This window comes from Salminus brasiliensis, chromosome 2, assembly GCF_030463535.1.
Source record: "Salminus brasiliensis chromosome 2, fSalBra1.hap2, whole genome shotgun sequence".
Lineage (NCBI taxonomy): Eukaryota > Metazoa > Chordata > Actinopteri > Characiformes > Bryconidae > Salminus > Salminus brasiliensis.
In genome coordinates, this window is record NC_132879.1 from 6,222,053 (window position 1) to 6,238,462 (window position 16,410).

General features: G+C 42.4%; 1 protein-coding gene across 3 annotated transcripts in view; it reads left to right on the top strand.

The window, feature by feature from the left end:
• The window catches only part of celsr1a (cadherin EGF LAG seven-pass G-type receptor 1a), a 128,189-nt gene extending 113,080 nt beyond the window's left edge, over nucleotides 1-15,109 (top strand). For 2 of the 3 annotated variants that reach the window (XM_072674222.1, XM_072674224.1), the window contains exons 25-35: nucleotides 3,168-3,342; nucleotides 5,319-5,431; nucleotides 5,942-6,021; nucleotides 6,119-6,245; nucleotides 7,014-7,139; nucleotides 7,482-7,618; nucleotides 10,299-10,399; nucleotides 10,494-10,640; nucleotides 12,219-12,458; nucleotides 12,680-12,944; nucleotides 13,902-15,109. In XM_072674222.1, the coding sequence (XP_072530323.1) occupies nucleotides 3,168-3,342; nucleotides 5,319-5,431; nucleotides 5,942-6,021; nucleotides 6,119-6,245; nucleotides 7,014-7,139; nucleotides 7,482-7,618; nucleotides 10,299-10,399; nucleotides 10,494-10,640; nucleotides 12,219-12,458; nucleotides 12,680-12,944; nucleotides 13,902-13,926 (1,536 nt within the window). In that variant the 3' untranslated portion in view covers nucleotides 13,927-15,109. The remainder of the gene's footprint in view (nucleotides 1-3,167; nucleotides 3,343-5,318; nucleotides 5,432-5,941; nucleotides 6,022-6,118; nucleotides 6,246-7,013; nucleotides 7,140-7,481; nucleotides 7,619-10,298; nucleotides 10,400-10,493; nucleotides 10,641-12,218; nucleotides 12,459-12,679; nucleotides 12,945-13,901) is intronic. The other variant, XM_072674223.1, reaches the window with a different exon arrangement.
• Nucleotides 15,110-16,410: the final 1,301 nt, after the last annotated feature.

The window sequence follows — 16,410 nt, forward strand, 5'->3', positions numbered from 1 at the left end:
GCTATTTCTGAGTGCTGGAGTAAAGGGATCGCTGACGTCTTTCGCAATGTCAGAATTTGCTGCAGATTTTTTTTTCTAAACTCAGCATTTTCTAGTTAGAGGGACACTTTTGGTTAGTTTGGCTCCAACACTGTCTTACACTGTGCCTTTTCTCGTTGTAAAGCACCAGTAATTACACGCTTAAATCTTTAATTAGGAGCTGTGTAGTGATGGGTTAGGCCACACTGAGGGTTGTTGACAAACGGCTGGGGATAACCTGGAGCATCTATTTACATTCTGGTGATTCACCGCCGAATAGGAAGGAGCCGTTTCATTGGTACAAATAAAATCCCTGTAATTATACTTTTGGCCCTCATACATACACACCCACCCACACATACTGTTCACGATGTTCATGCCTGGAAGGCTGGCTGGATTAAAGCCGGTATCAGAGCTATAGAGCGTGTTTCTGGAAGGTCTGACGGCGTGAGTTGTTGGCCTCAGGCATAGGAGTCTGTAAACTGACAGCAGCTTAGCTGCCATGAATAGATGTTGAAGCACCTCAGATATCCCTTTTGTGGGTTAGATTAGGTTAGATTAGGTGACATGCACCAACAAATTGATTTGCTTGCTAAGGCTAAGGCTGTGTTCTAGGCAGCGACGTCAGGGGACGCCAGTTTTCCATCGAGCAGCACAATAGAGCGTGTTTACTGACGTCTGGTCAAACAAGGGCTGTACTACCTCGTTTGACCAGCCTTAGCCTAGCCTAAGGTCTTAGCCTAAGGCTCGTAGAACACAGCCTTAGCCTCAGCGAGCAAATCAATTTGTAGGTGCATGTCACCTAATCTAACCTAATCTAACCCTTACGCACCATCAGGCCCCTGCAACTTATCCAGAATGCAGCGGCACGGGTCGTCTTCAATGTCCCTAAATTCAGCCATGTCTCTCCACTGCTGCGTTCTCTCTTCACTGGCTTCCTGTAGCTGCTTCCAACATCAGATTCAAAACCCTGTCTCTGGTCTACAAAGCCAAGACTGGACCAGCCCCTCCGTACTTGATGGCAATGGTCAAAAGCCGATCCGCACCAAGAGTCCTTTCAGCTCGGCTCGGCTCGACCCGCCATCCTTTAAGATCCACAGAAGACAAGCGTCCAGGCTTTTTTCTGTCCTGCACCGAAGTGGTGGAACGAACTTCCCCTGGGTGTCCGAACGGCAGAGTCCAACACTCGCTGTCCTCAAACCCAGACTGAAGACCCTCCTCTTCTGAGAGTACTTGGGCGAATAGCAGAGTGGTCTCCTTATTGTCTTGTGTTTAGTAGAGTCTAAACTTAGAGAATCTTTGAATTATTAGTCTATTCAAACTAGCTGAGGTTTTTCTTGGGTAAATAGCAAAGCACTTTTGTAAGTCGCTCTGGAGAAGAGCATCTGCTAAATGCCCTAAATGTAAATGTACTCCTACTGTAGTGTATCCAAGGCTAATTGCCCCTGGACTCACGGCTCCTCCAACACATGTAAAACCAGCCACTGCTTCTTTTCGCGGAGGAAAACGCAGCTCCTCAGATCTGATATCTGATCAATATGGCCTAGAGGGGTGTACCCCCCCCCCCCCAAGTATTGAGCTGTGGAGCAGTAGAACTGTGTCCTCTGGAATGATGGATGGAGCTCCATCCAACACTTTTGGGATGAGTTGGGGTGGTAATCATAAGAAAAAGGCAGAAAGCCTTTCATGGACAATAGACACAGTTATCCAACAAAAGCAGGATAAACTTTTTTGTAACACCCTTGATTTAGGACGAAACAAGAAATAAGCAGGTGTCCCAATACTTTTGTCCATAAAGTGTATGCTAGTAATGATGGTTTTAGTAAGAGTCTATGCAGGGATCCGTCTAATCTGGGGATGAGTGGAGGATGCTGGGCTTTGTCAGAGGGTAAGTGGCACATGGAGACGACTCCATGGTAGTGTAGTGGAGTTAGTCTGGAGGGCAGTAGCACCTGCAGCTCACAGTCAGTATTAATCTTACAGCAGCATCAAACCAGCCAGTGACTCTGCTAGACCTCCCTATAATCTTAATTATTTAATTATGCAGAAAGTTTGATGGAATTCCTTGATTTTGGAAGATAGAATGAGCAGGTGTCCCAATAGTTTTGGCCATATAGCGTATAACATTTCAGAGACTACAGACGACAAAACATCAGGAAGGTCTTATGGGGTGTTCGTGGTATGCAGTGGTCAGTACCTACCAGAAGTGCTTCACGGAACAGAACCACTGGTAAACCGGCAACAGGGTCCTGTATAACAAGGCTCATTGATGCTCACGGTGGTCCCACCTTACAACTTGCAGGACGAATGTCTTGGTGCCAGATACCGAGACACTGAGAGCTTCTGGGGTCTTGTAGAGTCCATGCCTCGTTGGGACAGAGCTGTTTTGCCAGCACTGTGTTGGGCAGGTTTATGTATTATTGGAGTTAGTCCAGGGGCAGAGGAGCCACCCTCGCTAGTCTACTCCCCTCACCCTGTGACCTCATCCTGTGGGGCTTTATCACAGAGGCAAGCTGGGACTGGTGTTTTTTGGAAGACTACTTACACAGCCTCATACACACACATAAACACACACACACACACACACACACACTGTGTAATTTTCCTCAAAAAGACAAGATACACCCTTCAAACACTATTATTGAACTCACACCCAGTTATGTAACCAGTATGATACTGCACACCAGTTCCATGCAGTACTGATCAAGTCAAGGGGGTGGGGGGGATGGGGGGGTGCTGTTGGTCATGATCACATGTAGCTCTGTTTTCTGGCTGCGATAGATTTACACCCTCTAATCCACCTCTGAAAAGGGGCTTTCCCCAAATGCTCTCTCTCTCTTTCTGTCTCTCTCTCTCTCTCTCTCTCTCTCTCTTTCTCTCTCTCTCTCTCTCTCTCTCTCTCTCTCTCTCTCTCTCTCTCTCTCTTTCTGTCTCTCTCAATCTCTCTCTCTCTCTCTCTCTCTCTCTCTCTTTCTCTCTGTTTGTCTCTCTCTCTCTCGCTCTCTCTCTCTCTCTCTCTGTTTGTCTCTCTTATCTCTCTCTATCATTATCTCTATCTATTTCTCTCTTATTTCTCTCTCTCTCAATAATAAGTCCAGCCTGGCTGATGGTGTCTTTTCGCCTCTCTCGCCCTCCCTCTCTCTCTGCAGTTTGTGTGTACGGTGATCGCGATCCTGCTGCACTTCTTCTACATGTGTACGTTTGCCTGGATGTTTGTGGAGGGGCTGCACATTTACCGCATGCTGACGGAGATGCGCAACATCAACCACGGCCACATGCGCTTCTACTACGCCATTGGCTGGGGCATCCCTGCTATTATCACAGGTCAGTCTCTCTCTCACACACACACACACATGCACACTCAAATATATATATACAGTGTCCCTGAGTGTAGCAGCAGTAGATACCATAAGTACATATTGTCACTGTCACATACAGAATTCAACTCCAGAATCTCCAGAATAGGTGAAAAAAAGAGTACACACATATATATTTGTTCACCCACACAGACAGAACATCTAAAAACACTAAACACAAACCACACACACACCCATGATGTCGTGCTGGGACTCGCCTATAATTTGAGCAGTGTGTGTTTGTGTGTGTGTGTGATCCCTGTGGGAAAGGGCTTTTTCTGTCTGTCTCTTTTGTCTGTCATTCTGTCTGTCTGTCTGTCTGTCTGTCTCTCTCTCTCTCTTCCTCTTGCTCTCTCTCTCTGGCTCTCCCTCTCTCTCTCTCTCTCTTTCTTTTATCTGCTATTGGAGCTCTTCCTTTTGCTTCTGTGCTCTATCGTGGTATCACTTACCAGTCTGGCAGAAACTCAAAGCCCGAGTGAAAAGACACTCAGATAATAGAGGCCAGGCTAGCTCTTACACCCCTTATACCTGTCCTGCTCATTTACGTGCAGTTGTATCAGCACTGCTGTTTGTTTAACTTTACTTTATAGGAAAAGGCGCAGATGGGCCCTATTACCGTTATACTCACATATAGATAATACACATGGGCCCTATTACCGTTATACTCACATATAGAATAATATACATGGGCCCTATTACCGTTATACCCACATATAGATAATACACATGGGCCCTATTACCGTTATACTCACATATAGATAATACACATGGGCCATATTACCGTTATACCCACATATAGATAATACACATGGGCCCTTTTACCGTTATACCCACATATAGATAATACACATGGGCCCTATTACCGTTATACCCACATATAGAGTAATATACATGGGCCATATTACCATTATACCCACATATAGATAATACACATGGGCCCTATTACCGTTATACCCACATATAGATAATACACATGGGCCATATTACCGTTATACCCACATATAGATAATACACATGGGCCCTTTTACCGTTATACCCACATATAGATAATACACATGGGCCCTATTACCGTTATACCCACATATAGATAATACACATGGGCCCTATTACCGTTATACCCACATATAGAATAATATACATGGGCCATATTACCATTATACCCACATATAGATAATACACATGGGCCCTATTACCGTTATACCCACATATAGATAATACACATGGGCCCTATTACCGTTATACCCACATATAGATAATACACATGGGCCCTATTACCGTTATACCCACATATAGAGTAATATACATGGGCCATATTACCGTTATACCCACATATAGAGTAATATACATGGGCCATATTACCATTATACCCACATATAGATAATACACATGGGCCCTATTACCGTTATACCCACATATAGATAATACACATGGGCCCTATTACCGTTATACCCACATATAGATAATACACATGGGCCCTATTACCGTTATACCCACATATAGATAATACACATGGGCCATATTACCGTTATACCCACATATAGATAATACACATGGGCCCTTTTACCGTTATACCCACATATAGATAATACACATGGGCCCTATTACCGTTATACCCACATATAGATAATACACATGGGCCCTTTTACCGTTATACCCACATATAGATAATACACATGGGCCCTTTTACCGTTATACCCACATATAGAGTAATATACATGGGCCATATTACCTTTATACTCACATATAGAATAATATACATGGGCCATATTACCATTATACCCACATATAGATAATACACATGGGCCCTATTACCGTTATACCCACATATAGAATAATATACATGGGCCAACTAAATATAATAATACATACCGGACATATTACTGTTATTATTGCTTATAGATAATACATATGGATCATATAACTGCTGTGTGGGTGTGTATACAGGTTTGGCTGTAGGTCTGGACCCACAGGGTTATGGGAATCCTGATTTTTGCTGGCTCTCTGTCCATGACACCCTGATCTGGAGCTTTGCTGGACCCATTTCCGTCGTTGTGCTGGTCAGTGCACTGCACCACAGTAAACAATACATTAAAGGGGCAATTGACTGAATGCAGATTGAGGCACTTATGTGATGATGTGCATAAAGCTTAATACTGTACATACAGTACATATGTCATCTTTATTAGCTCTAATGTAGCTTGCTAGCTGTATTAGCCCTGTAGCTGTAGTGGAAAACTACAGAATTCGACTGCTCGACTATTAAATTGAGACTATTTTATTTATTGCATGAATGCTTTTTTGATTCTAATGTATTTTCTTATTTAATGATATATTTAATATATATTTATTTATTTCATAAATATCATACCTTTTCCATACTGACTTGGTCTGTATGTAGCTCTGTAGCTCTTCTCACTATAATTGACACAATAGAATATGTAATATTTTAATCATAAATTAATCAAATCTAATATTGTTAATGTATTTTTACTTTCATTTTATTTAAGCCTGTAGTTTAAAGTCCCCCTTTTGAAATTCTCTTACATTTGGACTCAACTCTTCTGCAGGTCAACGTCGTGATCTTTATTTTGGCGGCCAAGGCGTCTTGTGGACGCAGGCAGAGGAGCTTTGAGAAGTCCGGAGCCATGTGAGTCATTATGCAGTGCGTTTGGGTGTAGTAGAATTAGGCTGGAGTTTAATAAACCGAGTTTCATATATGTATTTGTTTATTTATGTGTGTTCAGTCCTGCTCTGCGAATGGCCTTCCTGCTCCTACTGCTCATCAGTGCCACCTGGCTGTTGGGGCTCATGGCTGTTAACAGTGATGTCATGATCTTCCACTACCTGTTTGCCGGTTTCAGCTGCTTGCAGGTGAGATTATCATCACGACTTGCAGTAGTCTGGATGATCAAACATGGGAAAAATCATCACAGACCCTTGAGACTCTGCTTGTCGAAGCATTTCAAAGGCCAATTACTGAGACATTACAGCACCATGGATTACATACAGCCGTTAAAGCTGTAGCTGTAGTTATACACCAGCACGTATAGCTGTTAAACATATTAGTGTTTTAAATGTTGAAATATTTTATATGTATATTTTATATACTGCTATAATATTCAGCAGTATTGTGTTTTTTATTGTCTAAATATTTTATGTAGTGCAGTACTATTTAACATTATTTTCTTATTATTTATATATTTTTAAATGTATATTTTTTTGTAACATTGTGTATAATATTCAGCAGTTTTTTTATTAAATAAGAAATGTATATATATTTTATATGGTGCTATAATAAATAATATTGCTATTATTATTATTATTTATTCAGCATATTTCACATACATTGTATATTATTTTTTTTTTATTAATAGTATTTTCGTAGTTATTAAACATGTATTTATTCATATTATTATTCTCATATTATTGTATGTACAAATATTTTATCTGCAATTGTGCCAGTACTTAATATAATTACATAGTAATTATTATTCAATGCACTTTTATTATTGTTATTTCATTATACTTTGGTAACTTTAGTAAGATTCATAAATAATAATAAGATAAATATTACACGTATGATAAATATATTAGAAATGATATTAGAATTTTGTAATAAGTGTCTGACTCTGTTTTTAGGGAATCCTCATATTCTTCTTCCACTGTGTGCTGAATAAAGAAGTGAGGAAGAATCTGAAGATGGTGTTCACAGGGAAGAAGCCGCTGCCGGATGAGTCCAGCACCACCCGGGCCTCTCTGCTGACTGTAAGTGTGGGAAGCAGAAAGCTTGTTTTACAGTAGCTCATTTCACAGACTGATCGTCTGTGTTTACTGTGTTAGTTACTGAAGCACCAACATGTTTTTAGTGCTAAGTAGACAGAGACCTCTTGTGCTTATTATCCGTGGTAATTGACCCCATGCGACAGGTTTGATTAGACTGATGGGGGTAATGACTGTTATACAGTATAATACAGAAACTGCCATCATTTCCTGCTATAGCTGCTGCAGTTAGAGTGAGGTACTGAAATGCAGATTCACACACAGGTCATTAGGGGTTAATGAGATTAATAAGCCTTTCCTTTAATCACCCCGTCTCTCTTCTCTCAGCGCTCTCTGAACTGTAATAACACGTACACGGAGGACGGCACCATGTTCCGGTCAGCCATTGGGGAGTCCACTGTGTCTCTGGAGAGCACCATCAGGTCAGCCAAGAGCCACAGCGGCTTCCTCGCTTATGCCTTCAGGTAACAGCTGCTGGGTGCATGGCCCTGCTACACCATTTCTCTTTCTGTCTAATGTCCCTCTGTCTCTCTTTCTCATTCTACTAACGTCCAATCTCTCTCTCCTACTGTCTAATCTTTTACCCTCTCCTGCTGTGTAATCTTGTCACTCTTATCTATGGTGTAATCTCTCATCTATCAGTCTAAAATCTCTCTCTTGTCTAATCTCTCTACTCCACTGTCTAATCTCTTTCTCTTACTCTCAGCTACTGTTTAATCTCTCTTTCTCTCTTGCTGTCTCTTATACTGTCTAATCTCTCTCACTGTCTCTCATACTGTCTAATCCTAATGTCTCTCTCCTACTGTTGATTTTTTTCTCTTACTTCTACTGTCTAATCTCTCTCACTGTTTCTCATACTGTCTGATCCTAATGTCTCTCTCCTACTGTCAAATCCTATTTTCTCTCTTCTACTGTCTAATCACTCGCACTCTCAGATATTGTCTGATCTCTCTCACTCTCTCGCTTTCTCTCGCTTTCTCTCCTACTGTCCCAATCGAATGTCTCTCTTCTACTGTCTAATCTCTTTCTCTCTCTCTCTCTCAGCTACTGTCTGATCTCTCTCGCTGCATCTTCTACTGTCCAATCCTAATTTCTCTCTCCTACTGTCTAATCTCTCTCACTCTCAACTATTGTCTGATCTCTCTCTCACTCTCTTCTACTGCCTAATCTCTCTCACATTCAGCTATTGTCTGATCTCTCTCTTGCTGTCTCTTCTACTGTCTAATCTCTCTCACATTCAGCTATTGTCTGATCTCTCTCTCTTGCTGTCTCTTCTACTGTCTAATCTCTCTCACGCTCAGCTACTGTCTAATCTCTCTGCCGCTGTCTCTCCTACTGTCTAATCTCTCTCACATTCAGCTATTGTCTGATCTCTCTCTTGCTGTCTCTTCTACTGTCTAATCTCTCTCACATTCAGCTATTGTCTGATCTCTCTCTCTCGCTGTCTCTTCTATTGTCTAATCTCTCTCACATTCAGCTATTGTCTGATCTCTCTCTCTCTTGCTGTCTTTTCTACTGTCTAATCTCTCTCACATTCAGCTATTGTCTGATCTCTCTCTTGCTGTCTCTTCTACTGTCTAATCTCTCTCACTTTCAGCTACTGTCTAATCTCTCTGCCGATGTCTCTCCTACTGTCTAATCTCTCTCACTATCAGCTATTGTCTGATCTCTCTCACTATCAGCTATTGTCTGATCTCTCTCGCGCAGTCTCTTCTACTGTCTAATCTCTCTCACTATCAGCTATTGTCTGATCTCTCTCGTGCAGTCTCTTCTACTGTCTAATCTCTCTTTCTTTTTCTCTGGAGGGTGTTTCTTTAACACATGCATGGCTCAAGCGCATGGCTCAGCTTTGTTGCACATATGTCTCTCTGTGTGTGTGTGTGTGTGTGTGTGTGTGTGTGTGTGTGTGTGTGTGTGTGTGTGTGTGTGTGTGTGTGCTCACTGATTTAGCGTTCATCTCAGACTTCAAACCTTCTATGATCTCATTTTAAAGCTGATGGAGCTCGCCTTCGGCCTCATGTCTGAGTTCTGTGTCCCCCCCGCTCGTGTCTTAATTACACTGCAGAGTCGACACCGGTACTACAGCTCAGCGAGGCTCAATGTTAGGCAAGCTTGGAGAAAACTTGAGCCCATCAGAACAGACTGGGGCACGCAGCGCGTGTGCCTCCAGCTAACACATCAGTCATCAGGCGTCTGCCCTGACTCCTTCTGCTGGAGCCTCATACCATCGAGATGGGAATTGCCAGTAGGGATGGCTGGAATGCGTGCTTGGTAGTGTCCGATCGTTGAAGGAGCTTTTATAAACTCATTTTGCTTTGACCTGTGGTCTCCGTCTGACACCGTTGCCGTGAGCATCCAGTTCCTCAGGACACTTTTTAACTGAGATAGTCTGCATCTTCTCCAACCAGCAAAAACCTGTGGAAAAGATGGTAAACAGACCACTTTGCCAGACATGAAGGGTCAAAGAGTGAAAGGTGAAAGCTGTGGGGGGGGGGGGGGGATCATAGAAAAGATGCCTGGGTAAAGGTCGTCCTCTATGTCAATCACCTCCCACTCGTTTGACTCTTTGAGTGATCTGTTAAGCCACTCTGGCGTTAAGTAGTGCTATCACCTGAAATCTGTGTGTGTGTGTGTGTGTGTGTGTGTGTGTGTTCTGGTGTGTCAGGAACCAGTGAAAATGATCTATAGCCTATAAAGCCTATAGCAGTGTAACATGCATGAAGAGAACAGGAGGGAAGGCAGCAGAAACACACTGGTTACACCCCAGTAACTAGTCTGTAGCCTACTGCACACCCATAAACCAACGATTTTTGGGGCTCAGAGTGGCTCAGTGGCTGTAATGCACTGCCACTACAGCCAATGAGTCGCAAGTTCGCATCCCGAGCCATGCCGCTTTGCCACCAGTAGCCGAGAGAGTCCGATAAAGCTCATCACACTCCCCCCTCACTCTTAAAATGGGGACCCGTCTTTCCCCCCTCGCATTCCTCCATAGGCGGTGGCTGATTTTACTTGTATCGGAGGGGACGTGTGTTAAGTCCTTACCCTCCTCGTGTTGCGAGCATTGCTAGTGCTAGAGGGAGCTACGATTGCCAGTTGATCCTAAATGCCTCACCTTGCCTCACTAATTCCTGCCTCCTTTCACAGAGATGAATCAGGCCAGAAGCCCGGTGTCTCCTCAGGAACAGCTAAAGGACTTACGGACATAGATGCCCCTCTGTTCCACCGCAACGGCACTAAGGCAGACGGTACTGAGTCTTCGCCTGCTTTAAGCCCTCTGGGGTAGATTCGATTTTCCCAATTAATAGTGGAGTAAACGTTGTGTTTTGATGTGTTTGTCAGACTCGGACTCAGACAGCGAGCTTTCTGTGGACGAGCACAGCAGCTCCTACGCTTCCTCACACTCCTCCGACAGCGAGGATGATGAAGACGTCCACATGAAGCCCAAGTGGAACAACGAGCGACAGCCACTGCACAGCACTCCTAAAGGTTACTATTCAGAGAGGGCATTAATGATGGATTACAGAGGGTTGTATGAAGCACTGGGCTCTGTAGGTGTTGTAATGTGTTGATTAAGTAGATGTACAGTACAGTTCTCTTCATATTAATGTTATTTTATATAAAAGATATTAGAAATCAAATATCTAATAAGAATTAATAGGATTTATTTAATAGGCCTATTTCATATCATTTGCAGATAACTACAAAAATGACCATTTTAGATAATATTAAGTTAATATTTCATTTGTTTATCGATTATGCTTTTATCTTATATTATTCATTTATTTCAGCAATTGATTTTTTTTTCCTCCTGTTGAAGTGCTAATAGTTTTAAAAAGTCTATTTAAATATTATGTATAGCTTTATACAGTAGGTATATATTATAGGTATTTTTGTACTTTTTATTTAATATGATTTAAAATCTTTTTCTAATTATTTTGGGAAAATAAAATGTTACCTGAACTAAAAAGAAAATATACTATAAATATCACTTTGACCCTAAAGAGCCAGTTTTTTAATATTGTCCAAGGTCATTAAATCCATTAAATCAGCTTTTCTAATTGTGGTGAAGAGGTCATGTGACAACAATTTTATAACTTCAGTTTCACCAGTTTGTTTGAGAAATGGGGTCAGAACTGGTTCTATGTAATATATATCCTTTTATTAAAAGGTTTAAATGGTGAAATCTGTTGGACCAGACCTTTAAAATGAGCAGGTTTTGCCTCAAGCACTAACCAAGCACACCGGCATGTTGTTAATGAGGTCCAAGATGTTCAGTGTACGTCTCGTAGGGACTTCACAAGTGCTTTAAGGAACTTATCATGTCTTTTAAAGATTATGTGACACATATCTCGCCATGGGCTCTTATTCATTTAAATTAGAGCCCCTAAATAATTAAAATAAATAATTCCTCCTAAAGGTTACTATTGAGAGAGGTCATTAATGATGATAAAGTGATTACAGAGGGTTGAATGAAGCACTGGGCTCTGTGGGTGTTATGATGTGTTGATAAAGTAGATTCATGTTCATGTTAATGTGTTATATAAAATATATTAGAAATAAATATCTAATAAGAATTGCATAGGATTTATTTAATAGACCTATTTCAAATAATTTGCGGATAACTACAAAAATGACCATTTTAGATAATATTAAGTTAATATTTCATTTGTTGATCAGTTATGCTTTTATCCTAGTTTATTAATATCGTTTAATATAGTTAATGACATCCATGATGTTCAGTATACGTCTCGTAGGGACTTCACAAGTGCTTTAAGGAACTTTCTGTGTCTTTTAAAGATTATGTGACACATATCTCACATGGACTCTTATCATATATATAATACGACATCCTTACAGCTTGAGTCATTTTACAATCATCAATAGATCATACCGGACACATCTTCTATACCATTTGTCCATTTGTTAAAACCTAGTGACCTACAAATCATTTATAAACTTGTGAAGGTGCTCAGACTTGTCATATTCCATCATTTTATACATTTCTGTACAAATATTCTGTACAAAAGTTCTGATCAGCTGTTTCCCTCTCTTCATACAACCCAGTGGACACGGTGTCCAATCACGTCAAGCCCTACTGGCCCACTGAGGCCACCACAGCCAGCGACAGTGAGGAGGCTGGAGGTGCGGAGCATCTGAGAGTGGAGACCAAAGTGAATGTGGACCTCCATCAGGAGAACAAGCTGAACCACATAGGAGAGCCGCCCCAGGACAAAGACTCACAAGCCAGAGACGGAGCGCTCCCCAGTCTGACCAACAGCAACCACCAGCCGGAACAGAGGAAGGGTAGGAGAGAGTTTACTGATGATGGAAGTGATCAAGCAGCATTCGTTTGAACCGATAGATGTAGTTAGTTAACAGTAGGCCACGGTTGCTAAAAAACATTAATGCAGAATTCTACTCAATTTAAGTTGGATTCAGATGTGGCTCAGCCAATCAGATTTCAGAATCATAACCATCCATTTAATGCCACTTTTTGTATCTCCACTCTCTCACTTTTTTAACAGGCATTTTAAAGAATAAGATCACATATCCTCCTCCGCTTACCGACAAGAACATGAAGAACAAACTCCGAGAAAAGCTTTCCGACTACAACCCCCCCACCATCTCCTCACAGACCCCGTCAGTGGCCTCCAATGACGGGGGCAACAGTCACAACGTCATCATCAAAAACCCCCATCGACAAGCTGTCTCGCCCAGAGAGCAACAGAACGGAGTGGCCATGAACCTGCGGACCGGCACCATTAACGGCGGAAACCAATCAGATTCAGAGTGAGTAGTCACATGACCCCCTACAAGTGTGACCTCACAGTTGTAAATTCCAGGCTTTTATGTTTTTGGGAGGAAAACATAAAAGAGTGCATCAATGGGAGAATGGGGGATGGGAGTACACTGGTAACACACGTCTATTGATGTAATGTGCACCCTTCTAATGCTGACCTGCATGTCTTCTGGATGAAGCCAGTTTTGCGCTGGTTGACTGTAATCGTCTCTTTATTTATGTATTTTCATGGATCCTGCAGACATCAAAAAGAGTCTAAAAATGATTGTAATTATTTATTTATTTTTTGACTATTCAATTCTTAGAAGCTACCTAAAGACACTGTACTGAACTAACTAGTCAGAATAGTCAGTCAGCCAGACAGAAATATCTGGCTTTTGGTTAAAAACTGACCACTGATGAAGGCCTAGTGCCCTTCAAAGTCAGCCACACTAAAAAAAAGTCCCATCATATGTCATCCTATATGTCATACATCTCAAATATACAGTAGCATTAAAAAAGTTTAGGCACCCATGGTCTAAATATCTGTCACTGTGAACATCTAACACCCCTTTCAGACCTCTGGACATCACCCGAATCAGTCGCACCGGACATTACCCAGTCTGAGTGTGTGAATAGAACAGCTGTATTAGTGACAGTTCAGTGGTGCCTCATGAGTCTTACACGACTAGTTAGATACATTAACCCTTTATTTGACAATCATGCAGGCCTGGATCAAGAAAATCCTCAGTTGGGGACAGTCCTGTAGTTCACACCCACATGTATTATTCACTAGAAGACTCTGGATTCACATGCACGTTGGCATGGGGTCTTGTTCTTGTTCCGCCCTGCCTGAAAACCCATCTAACCAGCATGCCCCCCCCCCCCTTTCCTTATCTGACACTCTCTCCCTCGTCCCCTCCCTCCCTCCCTCCCTCGTTCCCTCGTTCCCTCTTCTTTCATCACAGCGGCAGTAACGAAACCTCAATCTGACCCAGCAGGAAGCTGCAGGAGGCTCTTTCTACATGAGAGCAACATGGCCGCCCTCGTGACGGAGGAGAGGAGAAGAGGAGAGGTGGAGGACCTCTCTCTCTCATTCACTCTTCACTCACTCACTTTCTTCACCCTAATGGCCTACACTCCAATGGAGAACAGTATTACTGCAGACCCCTGCCCGCTCTGCATTGGAACTTTACTGAAAAAGGGAATGTATCGGACTACGCCTTGGGAAAGGGGAAGGGGAGGGCGGACCGTGCCAAAAACGCTGCAGGAGGTAGAAAAGACTACGTCCCCCACGACGCCTGAGCTCTGCCTGTCCAGAACAGGCAGTCGCAGGCTGGAGCTGGAGAACTGCAGGGTGTGATAATGGATGTTACCACTAGTACTTAAGTGTCTGCTCGGAACGAGTGGAGAAAGACTGACTGCCTCTTTCGTTCACGCTAAGGAAAGTGTGGAAAAAGGAACGGAGGCTTCGTTTCACAATGCAAAGACGAACTGTATTTCTCACCAAGTGCCCGATTCTGTCAGCGCGTCCTTCCAGTAGGAGGCCCCGTGCTGGTTTCTCTGTGGTGACTGTAATTACTGTTATGTAGATATCTCCTAAAGTGCTTCTATTTTGTATGTGGACTGTTTCAACTTTTTTTTGTTACAGTGAAATTTGATAATTTGATGTTTTATAACATGACACAACTCAAGACATTATCCTTGGCAAAAAAATCATGATGCTGTAATTTTAATACTTGATTGGCAGTCACTGTGGTGCCTTAGTCTGACTACAGTCTGGCTGCGGTTTCAGATGTCTCAAAGCCCATTGGTTCACACCTCCTCAGATAAGCTGAAAAAGCTGAAAGGCAGCAAAACAGTGGCAGGATATTTTTATAAAAGAGTAAGTTATGAAATGTGAAGAGAGAGCTCTCAGATTTCTTACAGTGAAAATATGAATGAAAGTGTATGTCTCAGAGGCCTTCAAGACTCTCTCCCTTTGCCCCTCCTTCTTTCCGACTCCGCCACTCCAGTGTTTAAACCACTCCTGATCAAAAAAATGGCTGGATTTTTACTGTTTAACCCCCAAAATAACACTGGAATTCTTGTAACATATGTATATTTATTTTTTATGGTTTTGAAACACTGGATAATGATTGAAAGTATGAAATTAAAACCACTTTGGAATTTTCTAGCTTCTTCTGCATGTTCTGGTCATTGTGCTGAATGTGGGATTTACAGTAAATGATCAATAAATGTAATCAAATATCAGCTCAGCGCCAGGCATACATGTCAAGGCTTATAATATAGTAACAGCTAGAAATAATTATGCACAAATTAGCCATAACATTAGTACCTAGTAGACAAAGTGAAAACCATTGATTTTCTTCATCTACAGGCAGCAAGTCAGTCAGTTCTTGAGGGTGAAGCAGGGCAAGAGACACATTTTTAGGCCTGGGTCAGAGCACCGGTTCACCAGTTGTCCTTCCTTGGAGCACTTTTGGTTGGTACTGACCCACTGCGTACTGAGAACCGTCTGGCTCTTTGGCTTGCCATAATTTGTCCTGCTTCCCACACCTCACCTTCAAAAGCTGACTGTTCACTTGCTAAATAATGTAGATCAGGTCGCACTGTAACCAGCCGATCAGGTGTTACCTCACCTGTCAGTGGTTTTAAAGTTATGGCCGATCAGTGTATAGAAATATAAGTATATAGATTAGGATAACTTTGATCCCAGCGCAATGTATAGTAATGTCTCCACCTGGCTGTAGGTGGTACAGCAGCCCTAGTCAAAGCATTAGTATCAGTTAAGAAAGTGACTGTCTGTTTCTATATAAGGTAAAACAGTGGCTGGCTTGTGTTTGTGTGTGTGTGTGTGTGTGTGTGTGTGTGTGTGTGTGTGTGTGTGTGTGTGTGTGTGTGCTCCCGTGCCTGGCCGTGCATTGTGTTCAGCTCCAGACAGACAGAGGACCAGCAGCTCCAGGCTAATCCCCCTGCGGGATAATAAAGGCTGGCCTGGTTGAGAATCACCTCAGTCTGGATACCACAGAAGGGTCAGACATGAAACACCAGACACTTAACCTCCGCAAGCTCGGACACCAGCCCATCTAGGGCTTTCAGTACCAGCCGCACACATACCAGTCACAATTTTTCATTTGGGGTATTTTACTGCTTTTGTGACAGCTTGTACGGCGTTAAAGGGGCCCATACTCTGCATTCCACCTCCTTTTCGGGGACCTTCAGTCATGGGTCATAAATCCTTCTTACAGGTAAATTTCCCAAATTCCCTTTTATCCCTTTGAGTTAAACAGGATGTTTTTGTGACTGTACACGGATATATGTTAAAAAGATGGAGCTAAACTGCTATAGGCAGAATGGGCAGGGCTAAAGTGCTGTAGACTGAAAGGGTGGAGCTAAACTGATATAGACTGAAAGGGTGGAGCTAAACTGCTCTAGGAGGAATGGGAAGGGCTAAAGTGCTGTAGACTGAAAGGG